We start from the raw sequence: 25,651 nt of genomic DNA on the forward strand, positions 1-25,651 counted from the left end.
TGATTTATGTGACTTAATCGTGGCTCCCGGGCAGTAAACGGTAGACACACACTCACACACACACAAACTGCTGATCGGCACAGCGTTCCGGAAGCCAACATTAGTGCGCAGCGATGGGAAGCCCGAGATCGGAATGATCTCGTTTCCCGATCGGTTGCTTCTCCCATTACTGTGCGAATGTGAATGGGTTTGGGGACTCGAAGATGGGCACCATCATATCTTTATTTTGAATTGCACGGTGCCGTCGTGTGTTTCGATGAAACATAAGACTCATTTTAATAAAAAAAATAAAACCGAAACCAATCACGCAGCAGGTCTTTAAGACGAACCAAACAAAAGGGACGATTATCATGAACGATTATTATTGTTATTACCCGTAGCAGGTTACCACCGATAAAGCGCGACCATCGTTGATATTTCATTTTCGTTGAAGTTTTTTTTCTTTACGATCAAATCTCGTGGTGTTTTGCGATCCTGCTTGGAAGAGCGAGTAAGATGATTCCATTACCGTCTCACCACCGATATACCCTTTGCTTTCGGACTGGAAAGGACCGTACCGAGGTTTACGATGCGACACGCGGTGCGTGGGTTTGCCGTTGCCAGCGAGGAAGGTTTCTCAAATTATATCGTTACGGTTTAAAGACCGACCGTTAAAGTAAGTACCACGGGTGTAGGATGCAGCAACGGCAACAGCAGCCGGTATGTTGATAGGCCGTAAGCCTTCCGTAGTGACGATCGAATCGAACCGGATGCGTAATAAATACACCAATAATGTTCCCCGCCGTCTATCATCGAGCACCGGTGCTGTCGGTGGAAGAATCTCTTTTTTTGGGGGGGGAGAGAGCCTCCTATGCTAAGGGTTGGAACTCATGCCCATGACGAACTGGGATGACGGCACGGTGATGATGACGGTATTTAAAAATGGGGGAAAAATCACAGCTCGAAACGGCTCATGTTACGCGTCGAAACTAGGGCCCGCCGTTGCATCGTTTCTAATGAAGTTCCCGTTCCCGAACCGTACCGTACCGTGCGCTGGGATGGGATGATTGAAACAGACCGATCGAGATCTGTCAAAGCTGTCAGTTGTGGAGTGGAGTCATGATCGAAAACATCAAATAAACAAACATATTTCATCGGTCGAGCGAGAGGCGAACAGCATTGAGCTGCATTCAAATGTTCGCTTCTTCTGTTTTCGATACCTTTTTTCTTCTTTCTCCAGAAGCATACTCAATCACAACAATCACCTAAGGGATCTTTTCATTTGGGTTTTTTTTCCTATTCGTTCTGAATCCCAGGTTTACTTTACCTTCAACACGTAAAAATCACACACACACACGCGCGCGCGGACAGTGGCAGTTGGCGGGAACACGCAAACACGGTTTTGGGGCTTGTCAGAAATTACGACAATCAAAAATTACGTGTTGATAACTACCTTGCCCGAGATCGGTGCCTTATTTTTGACGCCGATTTTTCTTCACATCTTGCCTTCTCGGTTGGCCTGAAACCCGTTTCTGTTCTGTTAAAATTGGTGGAATTATAAGCTAGCCAGTGTGTGTGAGAGTGCCTTGAACATAGACCTCGCTGCTCTAAAACGAAGCAAGCAAAAGAACGATGCACAGCGAAGCCTTTCCGGGATAACGAGGTTTGACGTATGGGATGTGCTGCAAGGCACAATAAAGAGCGAGAATTGAGCAAAAAACAGCAACACTAAAAAGAGAAACAACAACAAAATAACATTATAACAAGAAACTGATAGCAAGAAGGAGAGTGTTTCATTCTTGCATGCATATTACACACTGCCGTGCATATTTATCGGCCATATCCTCGTCCTCCGTCATTCCGCAGGGTACGTGGTTTCATAAATTCCACACCCAGAGGAGTAAAGCGCCAACAAAACCGTTTCCACAGGTCCTTAAAAACATGCCACAGAAGAAATGAAGAACGTAAACGATATGAAGCCGGCATTCGGATCGAGCAAAAAAGAACGATAAAGAAACATCAACAAAAAAGACACAGCAAAACATACAATAAATGGTTCCAGAAGGTGAGAAAGGTGTGAAAAAACATGGTCAAGCCGCTTCACAGCACGGAAAAGGATCCTGCGTTTATCGGGAGGCAGATAAAAAAAAAACTAAACGAAACCGAACCAACCAAATAGTTGGTGATTTGTTTACAAGGAATTCCATAATGAGGATCGCGATCGACTGGATGAGAAGAAGAAGAAGAGCTCACCTCGATCAAGTGAAGGATGAAAAAGTGGGATAAAATAAATAGGGGACAAAAACTATCTCCTAAAATCAATATCGTTGAAATAAGATAAGAGGAAAAAATGGATCGATCGGATTTCCTGGTTCTACCTCATTCTGGCCAAGAAGCTTTACCGTCTTTTTTATCATTTTCCAGTTTAAAGCTTTGTGTGAAACGCTCCCTGAAACCCGGGTCCAACAATCTGCTCCTAAAAGGTTCTTATTAATTTAATGAACCCCGAAAGCGCTAACCGTGTTTAAGATTAGCAAATATTTGCTTAATGGCGATGCGAGGGCCCGTTCGGGTGCACCGGTTGGCGATCGTTGGAAGTTTGGGGGTACACGCGCAAGAAGCTGGAAGATCGGCAGATCGTTTATCGGTTCGATGTTTAGCTGTTTCTTAGCTCGAGTAGCTCGTGTTTATCAGGCATGCGTACGAACGGCCTGTTCTTTCTTCCGCACAGCCAATCTCACAGCACGAATATCGATGACCAAAGGATCACAACGCATCGCGGACAACAATGAGCTCTTAAATTTTACGCTCATCCTTCTCTCGAGGCAGCGCCCGTGAAGCTGAAGCGGCGCTTGCGACACATGCACGAAACATAATAATGCTGGTGCCGATCTTTATGCATTCAACGTTAACAGCTCTTTCACGCTGGATGTGCGCCACCACGTTCGATCGGGAGGGGGGACACGAGCAGTGTCATCTCATTTTTTTTAGCTTCTTTGGTTTATGGGCGAGATTTTGTATGCGTTTTCGAAGGTTTCAATTGTTTTATTTTGTGATCGCTGGGTTGATTTTGTTTAGGCTTTTGCAGGGCACATTGGTGAACGGACGTATACCTTTATTAGTCGATGAAAGGGGTAATGGTAAGAAATAGTTATGCGATAGAGAAAAATAAAAGTAAATAAATTCAGGTTTAAGAGCTGCAACCCAACAAATTTTTGATTGAATATGTTAACCTCGCTACTAAATGCCACTCATACAAAAATTGAGTTGTGTGTGATTACTGCTTTCAGTGCTTGAAACTCGAGCGGCTAAATACATAAGACACAACATATCATGTGTCATGCGGCATGAGCGATACTGGCATACGGGAGCATATACAACCAATCCCAGGAAGTGGTTTGGATGCCTCAATTCCAAGGCACCGTTTTTGGTCATTAACTGTTGCCCAACACTGGCGCCCATCGAGATATCATTTTTAACAATGGTGAGCTCCCACTCCAAAACCGACGCTCCACTTTCGAGCGATCGAACCATCTCTTAACGCAAAGGGCAGGGGCAACCTCTAGCTAAAAAGCTACACAGCTCACCCGATACCATAATGAACATCGTCAGCCCCATTTTTTGGCTGTCTCTATGCCGGATCTCTTCACTATGGTTCACGCTCCCGTGCGTCCGTGAAATGGTGGCAGTTTTAATGGGTTGAAGATGTCCACAGGACCAGTTAGCCACGCTCCGAAAACGACACATCGAAACCGTCCCCGGCGGTGGAATTTGTATTCCTTCCCATACGAAAATGTATATCTTTCCTGTAACCGGCAGCCTTTCGATTGGTGATTAGTTTTATTTTAATTAATTAGGAGCCACTACCACTCCCGGGCTGGCCGATTGTGGTGTGCCGGGATTTAAAATACGTCCTCCCGCATAAGCACAAACTACCCTCGTTTCGGATGAGCGTTTTCACGGGAGGAGGAATGTTTTGCTCCACTAAATGATCCTATCCACCACTAGCGGGCACCAAACGGAATGACCAAAAAGCGATCTGCCGCATTGTAACCTGGATCAACTTCACAACCAAATTGCTTGTCACCAGATAAGAGATGTGTTTCAAGCGATATGCAACCACGAACAGCCCAACCACCCATTAGGGAAAGCCTCTATCCGTCCACTGGCAAGCTTAGAACTCATATAAAGCTCTCTTTCGGCTTTTGTAGAGAAATTGCAAACGAGCAGAATGGTTCTAAGCAAGAACCAAGAGATATCCCGGATAGTTCACCGGCTGCCCGCCAAAACGGTGGCCCGCCCTGCTGGGTCTGACAATGTGTGACTTCTCGCTGGTGACTCTATCAGCATAAAGAGCGTGATTTTATTGGCCGACGTAAAGACAAACCACATATGGAGAGGAGACCGCCTGTGACAGGAAGAGACACAAAAAAATCAAAACAACTATTTAATGCGTCCTATCGAGAACAGACACTCGGTAAGAGAGGAACATTCTGTCGACTTTAGGATTAATTAATGTGAATGATAACAACCGCGTGCGTGCTAAATGGGGCTAAGGTATGTATTGGTAAACCTTTAGTGGAGATTAGTATTGAAGCGCAGAATTAAATGATGCTTTACTTACTATCTTAATCCAATTTTATGTTCAACGATTGTTTAAACGCAGAATAAGTACGAAAATGGTTCAGTTACGTTGAATGTATTTTAAGCGAGTTGTTTGTAGATCGCTTTTGTATTTGCATACTCTCGTAAATTGATTTTGTTTGCGTTTTGCGTGTGAATAGTTTTTTTGAATTTGTCTACACTTTATGTGATTCATGCAATAAAGTTTCGTGATTTTTGATAACTCTAAACATGTTTAAAAAAATCGAGGTTAAAATAAAGGATTAGCTCCTGTTTTCAGCATGCTGGTCCATACAGTCCATACACAAAGCGTCACGTAACCGAAGAAGCCCAAATAAGCTGCGGGTGTATGGTAGAAAGCCTCACCATTAAGGCTCATCAATGGAAACCCAGCGTTTCCAATGCCAAGTTCATCCATTCTGGTGTGTTTTAGTTTTTTTCGTGTGTGTGCTTTTTTGCTCAATACATTCACTTCGATTACTTCAGCATAAAAACAGTATATTTTTGAGAGCATGCTTGTTTATGCTCCAAACCTATCAAACTCTCTCACTTTCTCTCTCTCTCTCTCTCTTGTTCTGTCTCTCGAGCGGCCGAATTTCTCCTCCGCTGCAGCACTGTTCGTAGGGAGCCGCTTGCTCTTTAGTACAGACCAGCCGGTTGTACTAAAAATCGGTGCCCGACCGCCGAACCCGAAAATCCGAACGATCCTGCCCTACCGCGGGAGCAAACCGCGTGAGAGAACCGTCAAAACCGCCCGCAACATCATGGCGCACGAGAGAGAGAGAAGAAGACAGCTCGGTTCCGCGCGAGAGCATGCCAGCCGCAGCAACAGCAGGCTGGGTAGCGCCTGCAACCAGCAGCATCGGGACGGGTCGCGACCACGGCACACGGCAGTGCTGTTTAAATGCTGACGCGCTTCGGTTCGGGGTTTCGGTACGGCGTGCGTTTCCCGTGCCAAAAGTGCGCATACACACGGGGTGGCTAATTTAAGACGCGTTAATCGAACCGCGTACTTGCGTGCGTGTGTGTGTGTGTGAGAGAATGTACGTGTGCACCAGTTTGAAGTGAGTTTTTTTGTTGTTGTTTGCTCTGCTAATAGGAAGTTTTGGTGCAGTTTATGTGCATGGTCAGTGCAAGGACGAAAGGTTTCAAACGATCGAAGCCTAGCGAGTGTCCAAGGATGTTGCGAAAACGTTCGTCGTTAACCGTAATGGTGAGTTTTGTGGCTAGAATGATGTGAGGGAAATGGTGCACCGGCATACCGGGTTTGCAGGAAGCTACTGTTGGTGCGAAACAGGGTGGTGAAGTGTGTCTTGCAAAGTGAAAAATATATCATTTCATGCTTTTAAACATAACGCAATATCTCTTAATACAATAAAAATAAGTGACACAGTCTGCATGCTCATAAGGATAAACATATGCAAACGAGTTCAAGGGAACTACAGTTGTGTGCCGTTATACATACAACATACTGTTTTATTAACAATAACAACCAAAATGCATGGTTGTGTACGTCGTTCACGCTCGTTCTGCTTTCGAATTCAATTACAAGATTGATTAAATTCATACCACATGCAGGGTGAATGGATGGGTGATGGATCCATTGGCGTGGAAATGGTGAACCACATTGCTGACAAATTGTGACGCAAAACAAACCATACAGTGGTATAAGTAACCTGTATGCAATCGAAGTACAAGAAGTACGCTGAACCTGCGCGGAATTTAAACTCATCTCAGGATCTCAGGATATTACAGTTTTCCTGCATGCGTGTATCTATGGTTTAGCTGAAACGCGTTACTTAAGCGCAAACAGCCAATAATTGGTACGTGCGCCGGTGTTAGCTATGCCACCAACTGTTTATATCCGGCGAATGATATGAAAATAAACGAATATTAGTTCAATTATCATAATCCAGTGTGTGTATGCTGTGCTAATCAATTCACTGCTACTGTGCGTGTGTGTGTGTTTGTGGAAATCAGCATCAGTGAGTGAAAAGTGCACAGCTATACGACAGCTATTGGTGTGTCAATTTTGATGAAAAATCATAAATAATGCCATTCATCATCTGAAACGGATGTTAATTGTCTGCACCGTACTGTTTGTGTTGTACCTTTTTGTCCAACCATCTCATCAAGCGTGGAATTAATCTGCTCAACTGTTCATGATGATAAATTAGTTATGCATCATCATCATCATCATCGCAGTAAAGCAGACAGTATTGCAGAGAGAATGGCCTCGTGCAGTTAGCTCAACGATGATACCTCAACGCTTGATAGGCCCGTGTGTGTGTGTGAGCGTATGTGTGTGATTGTGATAAGCGTTGCAAAGTCCCGGCTGGGTGAAAATTGATTTAAAAAAAAACGCGTATGCAATGCATCATGATATATGGCCAGGGATTAACATGCACCGGTGGACTGTGCTGTGCTAGATTAAGTGAAAACGCAAGAGCCTTATCGAGCCCAACAACCGAGGATTAAGTGATGGAAAAGTGATTCGTACTATAGAAATTTCTTTGAAAAGCATGCATGTTTATCGACAAATTAATCGGCCGATGTGTTTTTTTTGTTTTGTGTTGGAACGAAACGACCGTTCCGCGGTGGAATGCGCCCACACACCAATTTCCAGCGTTAATTTCCATATTAATCGCTGCAAAATGTGTATTGGAATAGTCGGGAAACAACGAGGTCAGCCAATATTGCCCTACCAGGAATACATTACTCGAAAACTACTCCAACGTGCATGATTGCGGGACGTTTTTCCACAATTTCCCGACTATTTCCGGCAACGAATTAACGCTACGAAACGTTAAATTTCGGCCAACAATGATATACGCAGGGAGTTACATTATGCAAAAGCGGCATCGGCGGCGATGAAGCCTTGTGCAGGAGTAAAAGAGCTAGCGTAAATCACGCGCCCGATACAGATCCTCCCGGAAAGCTCTTAAAACACACCTAAATAATGTCTTAATCGGAACCTTTTGGGTTCCAACGTGCTTCATCTGATTTGTGTTTCGTGGGTCCGTTTGTTAGAAAAAAGGGCCCACACTGTTTGATTCGAACATTTGGACAAATAGCAAGGTGGAAAAAAAGGAACCAGATTAGTAAGAAATGTGAGGTTAAGGGTGCTGGCACAACCTTTCCCCGTTTTAGAGCGAGCCGCTCACATTCCTAGAACGGTGTAGTACCTTTAGCCGATTGCAGGTTGCATGCAAATTTCTCAAAGCCACATTGCGCGACGAATCCCCGCGCTTGAAGGGCCAGTTTCTTGGAAAGCTTACCTCGTTCACATACACACCGTTCGCGGAATACATAAATTGTGCGCTTCCTGTGCGCTCCTGGAATTCGCCCGACCGCCTAACGACCGCGTGGCTGTAACCGGGTCCGAGGGGGTGTTGAAGATTAACCGAGCTTTCCGTCCGCCAACTTCACACTTACCAACTGCTTGTACCCTTACCGATAACATGTTTGAAGTTTTGCTTGCATGAGCACCCACCACCACCACCACCATTCAAGGACCAAAGGTTGAGGTGGTTGAGGTTTTGTTGCTCCCATTGCTTCCCGGTTAGCGTGCATGCACCATTAGCGCTGAAAAAAAATAAAACACGTTCAGTGCAAATAAAAAGTCCTGGCAAAAATAGTACAAATGCTCTCTAACAATCGATGATAAAACCAACACATCGGAAACAGCTTTCTGCTGCTCTCTGTCCCTTGCCCTCTTTCAGGTACGATGCAGCACACTACGAGAGCTGCGAAAAGCATACAACAATGCAACAATGCAAAAAGTAGGCCATGACTTGCACATGAGCGCTGCAACCGGGGTTGCTGGAGGAAGTTTGGGGAAAGTGGTGTGGAAAAGCTTTTAAAGGGATTATGATAAGATTTATGAAGCGATTTTACGCACCGGCAAACGCACCGGCGCTGATGCCTCGTGACCTCGTCGTGAACTTCTCGACTTCTTAGTGGAATATTGAATTTTCCTACAGAGCACGCAATACGAGGAACTTGTGTAAACCGACCGGAGTAGAGAGGCATTTGGAGCTGTTCGAAAGAATGTCTCGTCGGTCGAGAGGATGCAAACAATTCCAACTAGCATTATTAATGTTACACAAGTTCATAAAGTCATTGGCGTTGTTTTAGATATTACCAGATACTGCAATAGAACGGCTAATGGTGGCATTGTTTGAAGAAATCTTACACTACTAGAAGAAATAACCAAACATTGTTAACGAAACGACCTAGCAAGCACGTTTCACCAGTATTTGCAGTAAAGTTTTGTTTCTTCAGCTGTGTTCGTTTCAAATTGAAAACTCTAACAAAAGTGAAGCTAGGAAGCAAGGTAATATAATCTTTCGCCCCACCTCTTTTGCTCGGAAACTTTCAGCGAAAAGTTGCAGTTTTCCAAACGTCGTAGAAAACTCCAGCCCTCAAAAGCTTAAAGCCGAAACCACTCTTTCCACGCACGAGTGGAAGCGCTGTTTCGAGCGCAAAGTTTCGATCCGTTCAAAAAGCGTCACGCCAGCAGCAAGAACCCGATTGACCCTTTTTTCCCCCAACCCCAACACAGTACGCACCTTTAAGGCTGATTCAATCATTCAAGCCGAACGGCGGAACGCACCAACACGGCCAGCATCACTTCCGGGCAGAGAGCTTGCGCCTGTCCCTTTCCTACGCTTCCCGTGGCATGGTTCCGTCCCCGCGTAGGCAAGGCTTTTCCGCATTTGTTCACCGAAAAGGGGAAATTGTAAAATTTGCGGTAACAACTTCCTCCGCCGCTGCCACATAAACCACACCGTCACCACCAACCGGACTCAATTTACAAGTTTTCTAGGTTGCCCGCGCAAGATCGTTGGGCGGCTTGGGGTGGAAAGAAGGAACCATTGGACGGTGTGGGATGAATTTCCGTTTTTTCTGCCAAAAAAAAAAAAGGGGAGGCTGTAAATGCGAACCTTCAAAGCAGCCGCAAATGAAGGTTCGACCGGTTGGGCCCAATCGCCCGGTAAGGTGTCCTTCTGCTTCTGCCGTTGTTTTTCACTTAGCGCGCTAGCGCCCCTTTTCGGTGAGCCAGGTCGGACATCAAGGTCGGACGTTGTTTTTGGGTGGAACCGCCCGTCCCGAAGATGAAAACCGCAACGCAATCGACCTTTTCTTTGGCATCCTTCCATCTGCTGCCCCGCTTGGAATGGCCAGTGTGGCATGGAGAGCCTCCTCTAAACCGTACGCCGTCACAGTACCCACAGCCATTCTCAGCTCACAATTGTAGTCAGAAAGTGAGGTACAAAAAGGAACCGTGCCTTGGGACGTATGCAAAGACGAACGCTAGCGAAAGGAGCATTTTCTCACTCACAGTGCGACGGAAAACGTCTTTAAGCCTGTTTGCCTGCGGCCCAGTGGCTTGAGGAGAAGATCCTTGAGAACCGTTTCATTTTCCCAGCTTCGGCAAATAAAACCACAACCCGGTGGCCAGGTAGCCAGGCCAGGCTTTGAATGATAGACATTTTAACTGCAACCAACCGTGGGCATTCCGTTCTACCAAGCCCTACTAGAAAGTAAAGCGCACCTGTAGCAAATTGTATCATTTCCTTCCCCATGTACATTTTGTACCCAGTGCACGTGGTCGCATTTATTTGATGATTTACTCGTTGCCTCTGTTCCGCCGGCCGTTGCGCACTGGTACATCCGCAATGGGGAAGGTATCCATTTTATTGTTTTCGCTTTTTTACGCAAAAAAGTAGCTTCAAAGAGGAATATTACAGCAAACAAACAGTCGGCACTGGGAGGATCTCTCTCTCTCTCTCTCGATGAAGCAAACAGGAAAACCCAAGGACAGCAAAATTGTTCTCTAAACAGCAGCACGTGCGCTGCGACATGAAAAAAAAGCTACTAAAAAGAAAGCAACCAAACAATAAAGACACCTCTCCAAATCATCAGGCTACGGTGAGACAAAACCTCAGATGAACCTTATAAAATATGGAATCAGCGCGAGAGAGAGAGAGAAAAAGGTGGCCAACAAACGTACCTACGAAAATAATTCACATTTATCTCTCTGTTTTGGGTTTTATGAAGCAACCCTCGCCAGGACCTCGCCGTGTAAATTGCCGGAGAAAATAAAGCCAAAAGTTCCGTGCCAAATTTAATGCGGGCCGCGTGCTTCCTTGCTCTTCCCGCCAGGCTGCCCTGCCCGGGCCCAACCAGTATGGCTTACGGAACTTTCAACAATTTGCGCGCTGCTTTAGTTTTATTCCGCCCGCGTTGTGCAAATAGCATTCGCTGCCACACATCCTTCCTTCTCACACATCTCCTCCATCCTTAAAGCTCCGTGGCGCACGGTGCCGGCAAAGCTCGGTAAGGATTATAAATTAAAAAAGTTTTCCACCTTTAGCGTGAGCGCGAAATTATACGCGAATGCTTAAATGGTTTTAGATTTTGAATGGTTGATGAAAACTGGGAAATGGGAGAGAGAGAGCAGAAAAGATGGGGCAAAACAATGCATCGTCTTTCTTCGAATTCACTTAGGCAAATTAAAAACGTATCGCCCAGGCTCAGTGTTCCGCGTGTGTTTGTGATAAAAATAACGTTCTCTTAATGCCATTCAAAATTGCCCTCCGCGTCCGCGTGTGGTTTAGTAATGCGCAGGAAGCTGAGCGCTGGCTCGGGCTCGCCCCACACGAAAGTCTGGACCGCAGTTTGCAGTTTGCACTAATCCACTCACAATCGAGCAACAGCCGCGCGAGTATTTACGCTTAATCCGGTTTGGTTTCGGTAGCTGTCGGGAGCTTTTCCTCTCGTGGGGAGTGCGAGCTGGAAAGGTGAAATTTTCCAAAGCGAATAAAAAATTAACCCCAAAGCTGGCGGAAATCTTCACCGAACGTTTAGCGGCTTGGGCAATGGAGAGAGAGAGAGAGAGCGACACGGGCCAAGATTCCAGTAAGCTGACTTAATCCTTCGGGCGCTATCACTTCGCGCTACCCGGCGGCACATGCGGGAAGGGAAAGGGAACCGACGACAACGAAGCCGTACCATCAGGCACCAAGGCGGTGATGTTCTGTGTGGTCACTTTCGTTAGAACAATCCACCAACCACTTGCCAACGCTACCGTATACACACACACACGCTCTAAAGCCCTCGGTTTTGGTTTGGATTGTGAGGTGGAATTTTTATTTAACTAGAAGCACCAAAATAAAGAAAAGAACAAACCGCGGGTTCGCCATAATACACAGGGGGAACGAATGTTGAGTGGATTTTTATAATAATGTTGTTTTTTTTTTTCTTTCAAATTTGGTTTACCGACCAACTCCAAGCAAGATAAAAATGGCAGACTGGCAAATCCAAGCTAAGCTTACAAAGCTTTTTCTCCCTCAACTGCTGGTAAGCTACCATTCTTTTTAAAAAAGTCCTTGTGGATGGAGAGCTTTATTTGGAATGGGGAGACTTTTTTGTGGCGTTTTTTCTTTACAATAAATTACTCCGCCAGACATGTTTTACATGGTGTAATTTTGTTTTTTAGTGTCTCTTCATTATCAATGGGGTTTGATTTTGTAGAAGAACCACCACCACTGACACATGAAAACAGAGTAATGTTTTCTGCATCTTGCATAAACCATTCCATGTACAAATCAAAGCAAAAGGCACATAATTTCAGCGTCTAACAGTAGCAAAACTTTGGCATGATCGATAGCTCGTTAAATGGCATCGTCCAGCTAGCAATGCCCTATTATTCGCACCCCATAATTACGGCCAGATAACAAAAATAGCTCCATCACACACACACACACGTGCGTATTCATTTTCCCCTTACGTCACAGCCGATCAATTATAATTAACTAATCAATTACCGTACTCCCACGGCATCGAATAAGGTGTTCATTGCTGCTTCCCTGCTTGCTTCGCAGCCCAAACTAAAAGACCAACCAAACATTGGCGAAAGTAAAAGTTTCTCCACTGTCGTCCATCCTCACCGCCCCTCGATCACTTGGGGTTGCGTTTTTGGTCCATTAGAGCGAAAATGCTACCTTCGTTTCATAAGTTTCCACAAACGTGTCTGCTTCCCTGAAACGGCCCAACTGTTATGTTACTCACAGTTTTCCTTCACTTTGCTAAGCCCCACAGAAAGGGACGGATTATTGTCATAATCTAAGGAAGTGAATTAATAAATTTCGCTCACCATACCGTCAATTGTGGAAACGTGAGACACTGTTTCACCACCTGCCAGGACGATGGTCGGTGTGGTAAAACTGCCCCGTCCAGATTAAAGCACGTAAGAGGAAAAATTGGAAAAGTTTCACCAAAAACCAAACAATGTGTTTTTCCTTCCCATCTTGGTTTCCCGCTTTCCCATCACAGTTGTCTGTTGAGCGAAGCTAGTGAGGGGGGAAATATTTCCACACCCTTGCTGTACTGGGCTGAGCTGACGTCCAAGGGGATGAATATGAATTCCGGAATCGGTAAAAAGTGAGCGAAAACGAGTACACAAAGACAAGGGTGACTTCAAAAAAAGAAGCACAAACTACAATAAAGCCACGCCAAAACGGGATATCGATGGTTGAGAGCAAATGGTTGTAAAAAAAAAGTGCAAAATTCTTTGAGTGTTTTTCACACACACAAAACAAAGTGAGGAAAAATGCACCGACAAAGTTATTTAAATAACTTCCCACAACTCCCAAATCCCAGCTCCGGTTCCATCCGGGGAAGTTAATCATACCAGTGTCAAACGGTTCTGTTGCTGAGCAGGGAGGTAAAATGCACCAATAAAGTGAAAGTGAGACCGGAGCGGTTAACGACAAAGGTTAACAAGTGAACAAAGAAGATGCTGGAAGGAAGGAATGTTAGAAAAGTGCTTTTTTGTTGTTTTGTTTTGGCCATGACTTTGACAACATATTGGAGTGAGACATTGAATTTTGGTCCTTCGAACCGGATTCGTTGAACTAATAAAGTGATCAAGCTGGCGGTTTCGGATGGCAAGCTGTTAATTTCAGGTGTTTCCCCTTCGCAGGTCCGGATTCGGATCCGTACACGGAAGTGGCAGTACGAAGTATACGTTTGTGGTTTCGTGCTTGCAGTCAATCGTACTAATCGTTACAGCATCCAAGTGCCCTGTGCTAATGCACTATCCTTTTTTCTTTCTCTCTCTCTTCCCTTCTTGTTTGTAGCATAAAGAATGAAGAAAAGTGATGTGAAGTGTCTGAAACTGCAGGTCAGTTTGGTGCATGAAAGATGATACCAGTGTGTGTGTGAGAGTGTGTGTGTGTAATTGATACAGAGAAAATCCTCTTTACCGCTTTAACGTGAAAGAAAAAAACACGCCCCTAACAAAGGTAAACGCGTTGAAAGGTGGAGAGGGGTGGGGAGAGCAGGTGCTAAGTGATGCAAAACTCTGTACCAATGGCTGGTGTTGTGTTTACACTGTGTCTTCTATTGCATCGTTAGAATTGTGAGCTTGTGAGCGTATACTTTTCAGTTTTCTTTCGTTTGCATTATTCTGTGAAAAGAAACGAAGTGAGTTTCCAGTTGGGAAGTGTACCACCATTGCCACATGCCACGTTCAAGAAGAAAAAGAAAAGTGTCCAGTGAGAGTGATTATTAGTTTGGAAAAGCACAAAAATATAAAATAATAATACAAATCCCAACATGGTGTCGTCTGTGGCCGGCCCGGGTGCCACAATGCTTCGACGGTGTTGTGCAAAAACGCTACCGGCGGCGCTGCTGTTCGCGCTTATCGCGCTTTCCGGAAGGATAAAACCCACCGCAGCCAGCAGTTCCATCATTGGCGACGAAAATGGTAAGTGATTTCATGTTTTGACAGGTCAACCCAACCCAAGCAGCTAGCACCTGGATATGCGGGGAGACATTATTCTTACGATAACGCTTTTACAGCGCTAACCCGTCGCGCTCTGCGTTAGAACGAAATTATAGGCAAAAAAAAACGGGAATGGGGATTTACTTTTCCTCTCCCTCTACTTTGCATATGATTGTGTGCCAGTTTTATTACTTCTACATTTTAATTACAATATCGCACGCAACTGAACCAATTGAAGCCAGGGCCGAATCACTGCTGCCCTGGGCCCGAAAGGGAAGCCGAAAAAACACATACACTCCTATGCTCCAATATCAAACGCTAATCCATCATTCCGAAAAGCTGTGTATCGGTGGGTGTAGCTTTGTAGCGGCTGTGTGTGTGTACTGCTCTTAAGCTTCCTTTCGCCCGACCAGCCACAATCCGATTGAGCGCCGATTATTGGTGCTAGGCATGCCAATATGCAATTACAGAAAATCATACGTCAGTCGGCGCAAAGCAGGACGATAATCTGCAACCGGAGCGTGCTGGACGGAAATCAATAACGCCACACAGAGGTCATGGTTGGAACCGTCATGTCAGCTGTGTATGTGTGTGTGTTTGTGTAATCCGCTCAAGGTAATACTGAGTACGTTAATTGCGTTTTGTCCTAAAAGGAAAGGAAAAAGACTCAGTTTAGATTTTCCGTTTGCAGGACTAAATTGGAAAACTTATTTATAAAAGCAAATAAACAAAAAAGCACCGAATTTTGAAATCAAAATACAGCTCCAATCACTTTCTGACGGATGGAACATTAACTCGAAATTGCTTCATCGGTGCAACTCCCGAAACATTTGTTCGTTCGGGCAGAAAAGAGCTCAGCGATTCTTATCATCCGCCACTAGCGCTATCGCAGCAAAGCAATCTAAAAATCGTTGCCTAAAACAACGATGTAATAATAATGCACAACAGCAAAACAACGGTCCCTTCTGCTTCCTTTCCGAAGCTGCCCAGATGGATCAATGTTTTGAAGGCCACTGTGTACACACAGCGAAGGAACGGGGGCAAGGCAGCAAACTAACGTCTAAGGATCAAGACTAAGGGTAAAGCGCTTCGCTGACGTACTTGACAGAGCGAGGCGATCCAGTACGGGACTGTATTCTGCAGGAAGGAAGAAGCAGAACAAACTCACTCGCTGCCTTGCCGAAGAGATTGTGTGCCCTTACCTTTCTGTAGGAGGTGGTTGAAGTGTGTGTGTTTCTTTTTCCTCGCCCTTTGTTTTTACCTCTCTCGACAATTCGCATTGAAAGCAAACCACATAGCGCCACACCGAACGTAACACGTTCTGCCCTGCTGCACAGCAATCTTACTGATAGCGTTACCAAAGGACGAAAGAAAATGAAGTTCGATTTTTCCGATCGAATGCCGTCTTCGGTGCGGAGGTAGCGTTTCCGCCCTGCTTGGCCAGCTATCTAGCTAGCTGCGAGTGCAGGATAAGGGGGTTTGTTTGTTTGTGCTAAGCGAAGAACTTCGCCAGTCTATTCGTGTTCGAGCTGCCGTCGTTACATTAAGATCGATGGCAACGTAATCGAAAGATAATTCCCTTTACTGGATTTATTCTCCGTCCGTGTGTCTGTGTGTGTGTGTGCATGGCCACTGGACACTGCACTCCGAGGGGTATGAATTAAGCCTTAGTGAATGATATCGATTCACAAGGACGAATGAGGTCTCTTGCAATCATCGCACACACATAGACTAGCAGTTACGTCGGCAAGCGAAGAGAAAATCGATCTCTGCGTTGAGTGTTCGCTGGAAGGCTTATCCAGGATAAAAATGGGTAGGATGGCTTTTTTTCCCCCATTTCTTTCCTTCCAGCCCTACAGCGGCGAATGCATCAACACGTTAAAGGGAAGGAGATTTTCGACGAAGGCTCGCGAACGGCTGGATCATGCCCTCTAAATCCGGGCCTGTCATCTTTTCGATCCAGTTTTATTTCGTTGTTGCTGTGTCTGGTTTGCCCACTTTCGCAATCGCTTTGTTTGATTGTTTTTGGAGTATGAGAAAGGCTTTGTGGGTGTGTCTTTCATTTTCAAATCCAGCCGTTTGGAGGCCAATTACAGGATTATGTTTAATTGACCTTCAAGCCTACGGATCCGTTCAAATGTGGAATCAATTTAAATGTGGATTAATTATCAATCAAAATTTTGATTATCATTTTAAGATTAATTGCTCATAGTGCATTTCAAATTTGAATTTATGAAACAGCGTATCAATATTGCCGGCAAGATAATATTTGTTGATTGCATAAGCTATCACGATTGTTCGTTGTAAACCAACTCAATCACAGGGCAGTGATAAAACAAATGGCCGATAATCGGACCGCCAATTAAAACATTGTAATCCCAATAATAAAACCCCCTGATAAACCATCGCTCTTCGTTCGGATTAATTGATTAGAACAAAGCGATTCTGTCCGTCCCTGGTAAGGCCTTTCGAAGACACCTGCGCCTGCGATCGTTCGCTTCATCTTAAGCTGTCATTAAAGTAGCCTGCATCCCATCACTTCACTCGCGGCATCTCGGTATCACATCGGAATCAAACGAGATGCCGCCCGTAAACATCGACCCATCGACAGTAGGCGAAACAGTCACGGCGGAGAAATGGCCGGTGAAAGGGGTTTCACCGCGCGCTGCTCTTCGGTTGAAGATGCGGTAAAAGAAAGCAGCGCAGCCTCCTTCCCGGACACATCGTAAAATGGAAGCCCCTTGTTTCCCTTTCCTTCACACAAGTGCTGTGTGAGAACTTTTGTGCGCGAGCCGACCGAATGTCGCTCTCCCGACAGGGCAAGATCAAACGGGGTCTCCTTCGGCAGACGGTGGTTCGAAGAGAAGGGACCAACCAAAAAAAAAAGGAGTAAGGAAAAAGGGCAAAATCGAACCATTTATCACCGTTTGATATGAATGAGAGGCAACTGCTTGCTCGCTGTTGATAAGACGGGGACAGACAACCCCTGACCGTTCCGTCCCAGGGTATAATCGATGAATTGGCTATTGGGGAGTGAAAAAAGTGAAAAGGCATGCAGGGGAAGCGATCGGTTCAGAAACGGTAAGCAAAGAACAGACAACAGGCAACCGGACCCGGCCCTTCCGGACCGAAACGTGTCAACAAATCATCATCGTTTCAAACATTTCCATCAGCTTCTCGTGCATTCGTCGAATTCGTTCGTCTTTTGCTCCGAACGCCGTGGTGTGTGCCGTTTTCTTCAAAGCGTCAGTCGGAACCGGCTGGAGCATTCCAGTTCTATGTGTTTTTTTTATTTCTTTAGTTTTATTATCATTTGAAATCGGTTTCCATTCCTCTTCGCTACACTGCTACACAAGACAGGTTACGGGCACGGAGAAAATTTAATCAACAACCTTTAGAGTGATTTTTATTGATTTCCCCCACAGTTCCTTACTTCTTGCGGAGCAGGGTTTCGAACAGTAAAACAAAATTAGAATCTCATCTCGCTTGCAGACATTCCAGTATCCAAGAGAATAGGCCTATTTATTCCTAGCTGAAATGTGAGCAAGTAACTATTTATGTTTAGTTCTTGGAAGGATTTTTGGAATCTTTAACGCTCGTCAAATTCCCACTTGCCGGGAAGGACCCATAATTGATCCCAAAAAATCGACCGAGAAGGTGTTGCGATGCGTAGGTTCGTTTAATTCGGAACCCCTATTTAGGCCGTACAATAGCATCAACGGCGTTTGACGTTTGACCACTCGCGTTTAGCCCGATTTGTTCCCATAATTCTTATTATAGAATAAGCGTTTCGGTTTCGATGTCTGGGAAGATCGTCATGTACTGTGATAGAGCCTGTTTTTTAAAGATTTTAAATCGTTTAAAAAAAGCCTTAAACCTAACACGGTGAAGCAACCTCCACACGCACGTCCGTGCCCCATATTATTCATGCACAACGCAGTCCTCCTTCCGAACCCCAAAGTGTATCGATTTTGGGTAACGAAGTGTGGACCGCGTGCGACAGTATCATTCGGTTGAAGATGGAGATCGAAATGAAGTAACCTTCCTTGAAAAGAGAAAAAAACAACAGCTACTAGACCGGACATGCCAACAAAGACGAACGTTAGACGGTTAGAGTCGTGGTTGATGTTTTTGTGTTTGTGTGTGTGTATCTGCTGTGTCATAAATTATGTGCCCGGCAATTTATATTTTGCCGCATCCCATTGGGTTCGGGTCCTTTTTTTTGAAGGATCGTTTTTGTTCTGTTTTATGTATATATCGGGGCCAACTTTTCGCCAAACTACCCTTCAAGGTGGTCGGTAGGATCGATCTTCAGTTCGTCAAGCCAGATCTATGTCAATGTGGTATGGAAAAAAACACGCAAAACTGTGCTTTAATGTGCGGCGAGAAGCTACGTGGACCAGACAAATAAGCTAAAGATGAGGAAAAAATACCAAAACCAAGACGCATCGACACAAAAGGAGGAAAAGATTTCGCAATCATCATCATTGGAGGGCGGATGCCCGGTCCGAGATCCCCACATAACTCATCGCTTTCAGCTGGAAATGTGTAAGCGATGGTTTCATCTACCGTCATAAAAGCTGCACAGCTGTCACCTGCATTAAATTATCACCATCTTGGGTGGTTTATGTACGGTCACACCTTTGAAAAGACTCTCTAATGCCGCCCAGCACACACCCAGGCGAGGAAGTTGAGCTATTTGGTTGATGTACCCCTTTTCCTCGGACCATAACGTTAAGCCGCTTAACGCCAAAACATCAATCGGTTGGAGTTGCTTCACGATTGCGGTCTTTTTTCTTAAAATTAAACGCAATGTGGCCCGGGACTGTATGCATGACTCAGAAGACGAAGAAGTGTTTGAAAATCCCAAGTATTAAAAATGGCTATTACCATATGTCGATAAATGTTGGGACCATTTAAATTATATCTCTCATTCCGAAGACACCTTCAAAATGTCTGTGTTTAGTCTAGCACTCACATCAAGAGCATCCCTCATCGTCCATCTTAATAGCGCCCGGTGTGTGGCTTTGGCTGGGAACACATTCGGGGGACAGCTGTACAGCGCCCGCAAATTGGATATCCCTCGCGAGTTCCGCCACACGGAATTGTGGTACGTTAATTATGCGAGAAATCCCAAATTCAAACCCTCCCGAAAACATACTCCCCCTTTGACAGGCGGTCAACCGGCCACATCCGTCCTCCGTAACGTAAGCAGGTAGCGTACGCCCTCGTTTCCACCATACATAATGGATGCCACAATTTCCGAATGCTCTTCAACCGGCTGATTACCGATCTCGGGTTGGGCCAGGGCAGTGGTGTGACCTACCCACCGGTGCTTTGTCGTGTTCTCATCGGATTCCCAATTTCCGCAACTTCAAATACCATGGATGACCTACATAGGCGAGGTTTGAAGCGGACACACACAGACACACCAGGATGTGCTCTTTTTGTACTATTCACTAGTCAGAGCTCGATTGTACAAAATGGCCCGAGGTTTGAAAGTGTGGGCAGCCCGTAGTTCGTTCGTCGTTGGAAATAAAATGGATCTCCAAAATTTCGTTCGAAGTACAAACACACAAATATGTGTTCATTCATCAATCATTCACAGAAATTCCCTCTTTTCCTGATTACTGCTACAGAGACACACAAACAACGAACATACGCTACGACTTCTGCAAAGGATGTTTGCGTGCTGCGATTCGTAATAGCATCGCACTTGCACACCGACGACCGAAAACGATTCTTGGGACAAAAAAGAGCACAAAACAAACCCGCATGCAAATGGATTCGTGATCGATTGAAAAACTTTCGCACAAACAGCTAATCTCCCGCAGCTAAAACTTTGCTGCGAGTCTGAGTTTTGGATGGCGAACGACGCTGCCAAAAAACTACCGGAATCGGGTCCCGGTTCCCGATCGATATGTCAGGCATGCTGGGGAGGGGCGTACTTGGTCACCGTGTCGGAAACAGGGTGAAGTTTTGTGGAACCATTTTCCATCCCAAGTAATTACTAATTGATCACACACAGAAGCTACATGCACTGCCAATAAGAAGATTGTTTGCCTTTCTTCTCGTTATTCTGCACGAGCAGTAATTCTGCTGGAAGCTGCCAGCACGATAAAATACACATTATCATAGTGGAAAGCAAATAAAATCCAGAAAAAAGAGTAAATGCAAGAGCATCTACTCGCTAATCACATAACACATTCAGACTCTTCTGTTGGATAATTGAAACGATCCTTCGGCTCCCCTCAGTTAGTAACATTTCAGCGCGCAGTTATTTAATGCCCAGCCATAAATCTCGCCCCCGGTGCAGCCTGCGAGTTGTCTGAGCTGCCTGCAAACGATAGGGAGGAACTTAGGGTAGGTCCTACCGCCTCATTCCTGAAAGATATTCGGGCAAGTCCTGCCGCCAACTACTACTCGCTCGCTCGCGTGAAACTAATTTGAATTGCAATGGCTTTGCTGGCTGCCATCACTGGCTCCCGGTTGCAACCCGGTGCAACTAAAATCCGTGTTCCTGAAAGTGGCACGTTGTAAATGGTGTTTCATGCTTGCTCAATCTTGAGCTGCCGTTCCATCTTATTTCGGGCTTCGTGCCTTTTTTTCTCCGTCGGATCCGACGCGATCCCCGTTTTGCATATTACTGCCTCCCAAAAGCGCTGCGCTCTTTGCGCTTGTAAGAAGCTTCACTTCACTCCTTGCCAAACACTCTGCCATTGCACAAAGGGGCGGCAAACCTAGTCAGACTCAGTCTACACACACAGCCACACACCTACAGTACCATACTCTCTTTTTAAACTTCAACCCCAAAGAAGGATGTTTACGCGGTACACGGAACTTAAATCCTTCCCGTATCATTACACTCGAAAACGCCTTCCGCTTGTACGTGCATGTTTGCGCTGCTTCCACCAAGTGGGTCCTTAGCTAAACCTATTCAAACACACACACATAGACAGACAGACTTATACAGTCACACGTATTTTTTCCTCCCATTTTCGCATGTTTTCGACGACCGTTCGCGTGGGCTGCTCGGTCGTATTTCAAGGATCACGCGTGCAGGATGGTTTCTCTCCAGTTGTGTAAAATGTGTACGCCCTGGCACGTTCTCGTCCAGGGGAGAGCTCGTGCCTGTGCCTGCTGTCGTATTCAATTTCAAACCGTGTGCTTATGTGTTGTTGCCGATGTTGCTGACTTTAATTACTCTCTTCTTTTCACTTTTCTACCGACAAACTTTTCCAACAACATTCAGCGTGTTTGGTAGCGCAAAACTGAACCATAGCAAAGGCCAACAAAGCGGATGAGTAAAGTTTATGATTCTTAGTTTATGCTGGACGTAAGTAAAACACTGCCACCAGCTAGCATTGCAAACGCCACACAGAATCAACCGTTATAAATCATGTCCGCTACATAACTCACATCAAGCAATCTCAATCAAGCGATGGTGAAGGATTCCTGGCGAAGAATTCCATCATCCTTGAGTCGAGTGCCTTGAACGTGGATTTCATAATAACACTTAACTATATACACACGCACGCACACACAAACACACACACACACACGCTGACCTTAGCCCGTTCGACAAGGGCCGAAGTGAACTCGCAATTCTCGGTCACGTAAAACGGAAGTTTACAAGTAGTTCCTGGTGTTTTTCCTCCGTTTTGTGCACGTCGTCGTCGGACCGTGTGCTGGGTCTGCGCGGTTGCTCTTTATTTATTAGAACCGCACCATGACGAAGGAGGCTTCAGGGTGGGCAGCCTGGTATTACAATCTCTCCGCGTGGGTCGGTGGCTCAACTTCTTGCAGTGATGTCCGCGTTGGTAAGGGGAACGAAGTGGCATGCAACAAGAAAAGTTAAATCACGTCCATGTAACCCTGCTCGTGGTTGTGGTTGTAAAATTGGGACAGACAGGGGGGGGGGCACGGCAATGCAATCCGGCAAGATACTTGTAGCTCTGTGGGTTTGTATGCGAACGGCCGGATCCAGTTTCCAATTCCCCCCGTCGTCGGTACGCGAGCATATCAGATCAGATGCGTCTGGAAGTGCAGGAAGTAAAACGCCAAACAGGGAGTAGCGTTCCATTGTTTCAGCAACAGCGAGCACTGCTTCAGAACCGATATGATAAGAGGTTGCTGCAAGAGCCTGTAAAAAGAGCTGAAACCATTCCAAGAAGAAGTTCGGTGGTGCCTGCCACCAACTACGACTACGGGATCCTGTCCTGGTAAGGGTTTAATACTGGTAGCAAACGGTTCGGTTTGCACTACGACCTGCAATAAAACGGGAAGACATTGGGTTTGCACTACCGAAAGAGGGTGCACCACTGCTGCCGGTAGCGTACGGGTTTCGATGTAGCGGATATGCTTCAGCGATGAGGTTGCAATTACACCGTGTACACCTTTCTGGAGCCGTTGCAATCGTAGAGCTTCCACCGTCGACCACCATTCAGCGATACGGCAAGATAAGCCTGTGTACTGTACACAGGGCGCTGCACAGCCTGGTAATGCATAAGAGGTGTACTACGCTTTGCTCAGTAAATGCTCAGTAACAAGCGGAGGCATGCGGAAGCGAACTATTTTAAATGCAAGCATTCCATTGTTGCACCGAGATGTTTTAGCATGGCAAAGAGGTTGATTTATGGCAACAAGCATCGAAGAGCACCAAGAGTGATGCCAAAGGATGTAGAGAAAAAGGTGCTTCAAAAATCGTGCCAAAATGGATTGAAAATAAAACCCAATAGAATACAAAAGTCAAGTAAAGAACTGGGTAGTGTGTTTACCACTTTTCCCAATCAGCAACGTGCCTGATGGGTGTCGATCTCTTTCCACCCTTTTTAATCATCGTTCATCGCAGGCGGATGTTAATTCATTTGAACCATTAGGCGTTGTTTAATTGATGCCACAGCCACGTACCAAGTGCCCATCGTGTGCCCATCCACCGACAGTGGTGGCGTACATCCATTAGCCAGATTGCAATGCTCAGCCCATCAGAAACGCACACAGCGCACACAACAGCACATGTGGTAAATGCTTTATGCAGTAAAACCATCATGCAATTGATTAATGCTCTCAGTTCCAACGGCCGGTGATAGATGATTAGAGTGGTGCAATTCGAGGCAATTAATGGTCTGCTGAGCACAGCACAACCGACCAATGCGCTGCCGCTGAAATAGGAAGAACCACATAAAACATTCAAAAATTGGTCTGTTCATTAAGTGAGACCAACGCGTTTGACAAGTGTTTTGGTACAAGAGTGGCCTTTCGCAAAACTCATGGTTGTTCAAATTTAATAAGTGATTGTGGTTGGTGACCGGGTTCGAAGCCGGTCGTTTTTCAACCAAACAAACGCCGGTACAGTCGTTACCGTGTACATCCATCGTGCGAGTGTTTAATGATTTAAAACATAACACCAACCCGCGCCTGTTGTCTATTCAAATGTACGGACAGGGAGTGCATGCAGTGTCCACAATTCTATCAACCCGCATCAACCCACGAGACACGAGATGGAAAGGTTCATAAAGACAAACGCATACATTATGCAAAGGAAGAGCATGCACGTGGAGAAATGAAGGGGTAGTGTGTACTTCTGCTGTGTGTATCTTCGCATAGTTAATTGAAACCATACCATACATGCCACGGAAATCATCCATTCATCCGCACAAACGCTGTTACGCTGCGGCGCTAGCGCTTTCAATATTTTAACGATGCATTCAACATTTTGCTCCAGCTGCAAACTTTTATGTCCCCCAGCCCCGTGGCGCAGTCTAACACACTGCGGGGGTATTACACCCACCTCCCCTTGCCCTGATATAAATTACTAAGCCGATTCCTGCGCCTGTTTCATTCAAGTAAACTGCGACGCTTTGCTATCACGCTGTAGAAGCATCAGCGCCTGCACGCGAAACAGAAAAGCATCATTATCCTTTGCGGAGAGAACCGTCTACACGTGGCTTGATATGTCGGCGCGCGTGTAAGTGTTTTTGTCGGTGCGAACAATCATAAAACAGCAACTCACCTACCTGTTTTAACAACCAGTTTTTCCCTTTTAGCACGGCGCTGGGAAAGATTTGCCGGTACGATATGAGAGGGGGACACACACACAAAAAAGCGGGAATAAGGATGCATCATTATGTTCCATGCTTTTGAGGCGCGTAGTAAAGAGCGTTGCTGAAGATATTCTGTACAGGATATACACACACCGTACTTACTGGATGGCATTGAAAGGAAATAGAATAGGACGAAACAAAGCAAAGAAAACTGTCGACTAGACAACGTGGAGGATTTGAATTTAAAAGAGCCCAACACATCCTTGCGCCTGCCTGACACTGGTCAGGAGCCTTTGACATTGCTCGCTCTCCCTATTTCTCCTTCACTTACACTCCAAAACAACTTCCATCACTTTTCACCCCATCATGGAGCTATATCTAGCTGCCTTATGGATCTCAACACTCACCCTGCAACCCACAACCAACCCCGGGGGCGTTTGGCGCAGGTGCCACTGATCCGTGCCGTGGTCGCACTTGAAAGCGCTGTGGATAAGCACAGTGCGGTGAAAGGGCACCGCGGAAGAGAAGGGGTGGTTATTGCCATTGTTTTCTCGTTCGTCCGTGCACCCTCGGGTCGGTCCACTCGACTCGACGACAGTGTAGATATGGCGTAGGTGACGGTGGGAGCACATTTCGACCATAGACAGGACCCTAGGATGCAGGATGTGTTAAAGTCATTGACATTCATATTCATAGGGCGATCGGGTACCGGTGGCCATTAAGGTCGTGAACCGCAATGGTGCCGACGGGCAGTTAAGGGCTCCGTACTGTATATAGAAAAGAGATTCAAGTGGATGAACTGTGCCATAGCTAGCGTTCTGGTCTGTCCAACATTCTACGGGCGCTGTGCTCGTTGACCAAACTCAAGTGTGAAGATTTTATGTTCTCAAGCACGTGTTAGGCCCAGAAACCGATACTCTTGGACCTGTCTTGCGTCTCGGTTGTCTGTACAATCTGCTTAAATTGCACACTCAATTTAGCGCCCAACTAACGAGCTATACGAGCTAAACAAACAATTGCATTAGATCCGGTTTTATTCTCAGCATATTGCACTTCCTCTCTCTCTCCGGCTCTTGCGAACCAAGGTCGTGCCGGTGTTAATTAATTCGCTTCCCAACCCGTACGCTACCGCCCCAATCCAGCCGCAATCGGAGCGTCATCAATCATTGGCACGCGAAACTCTCATCGTCCTAACCGTCCGTGTTAATGCTAG

The 25,651-nt window shown here is 45.8% G+C and overlaps 1 protein-coding gene across 2 annotated transcripts in view; it reads left to right on the forward strand.

Annotated features, from left to right (window-relative positions):
• The first annotated feature begins 5,480 nt into the window (after nt 1–5,480).
• The window catches only part of LOC120895091 (nephrin-like), an 82,581-nt gene continuing 62,410 nt past the window's right edge, over nt 5,481–25,651 (forward strand). The window contains exons 1-2 of one of the 2 annotated variants that reach the window (XM_040298119.1): nt 5,481–5,815; nt 13,749–14,377. In XM_040298119.1, the coding sequence (XP_040154053.1) occupies nt 14,227–14,377 (151 nt within the window). In that variant the 5' untranslated portion in view covers nt 5,481–5,815; nt 13,749–14,226. The remainder of the gene's footprint in view (nt 5,816–13,748; nt 14,378–25,651) is intronic. The other variant, XM_040298120.1, reaches the window with a different exon arrangement.

The sequence above is a fragment of the Anopheles arabiensis genome, chromosome 2, assembly GCF_016920715.1.
Source record: "Anopheles arabiensis isolate DONGOLA chromosome 2, AaraD3, whole genome shotgun sequence".
Taxonomy (NCBI): Eukaryota; Metazoa; Arthropoda; class Insecta; order Diptera; family Culicidae; genus Anopheles; species Anopheles arabiensis.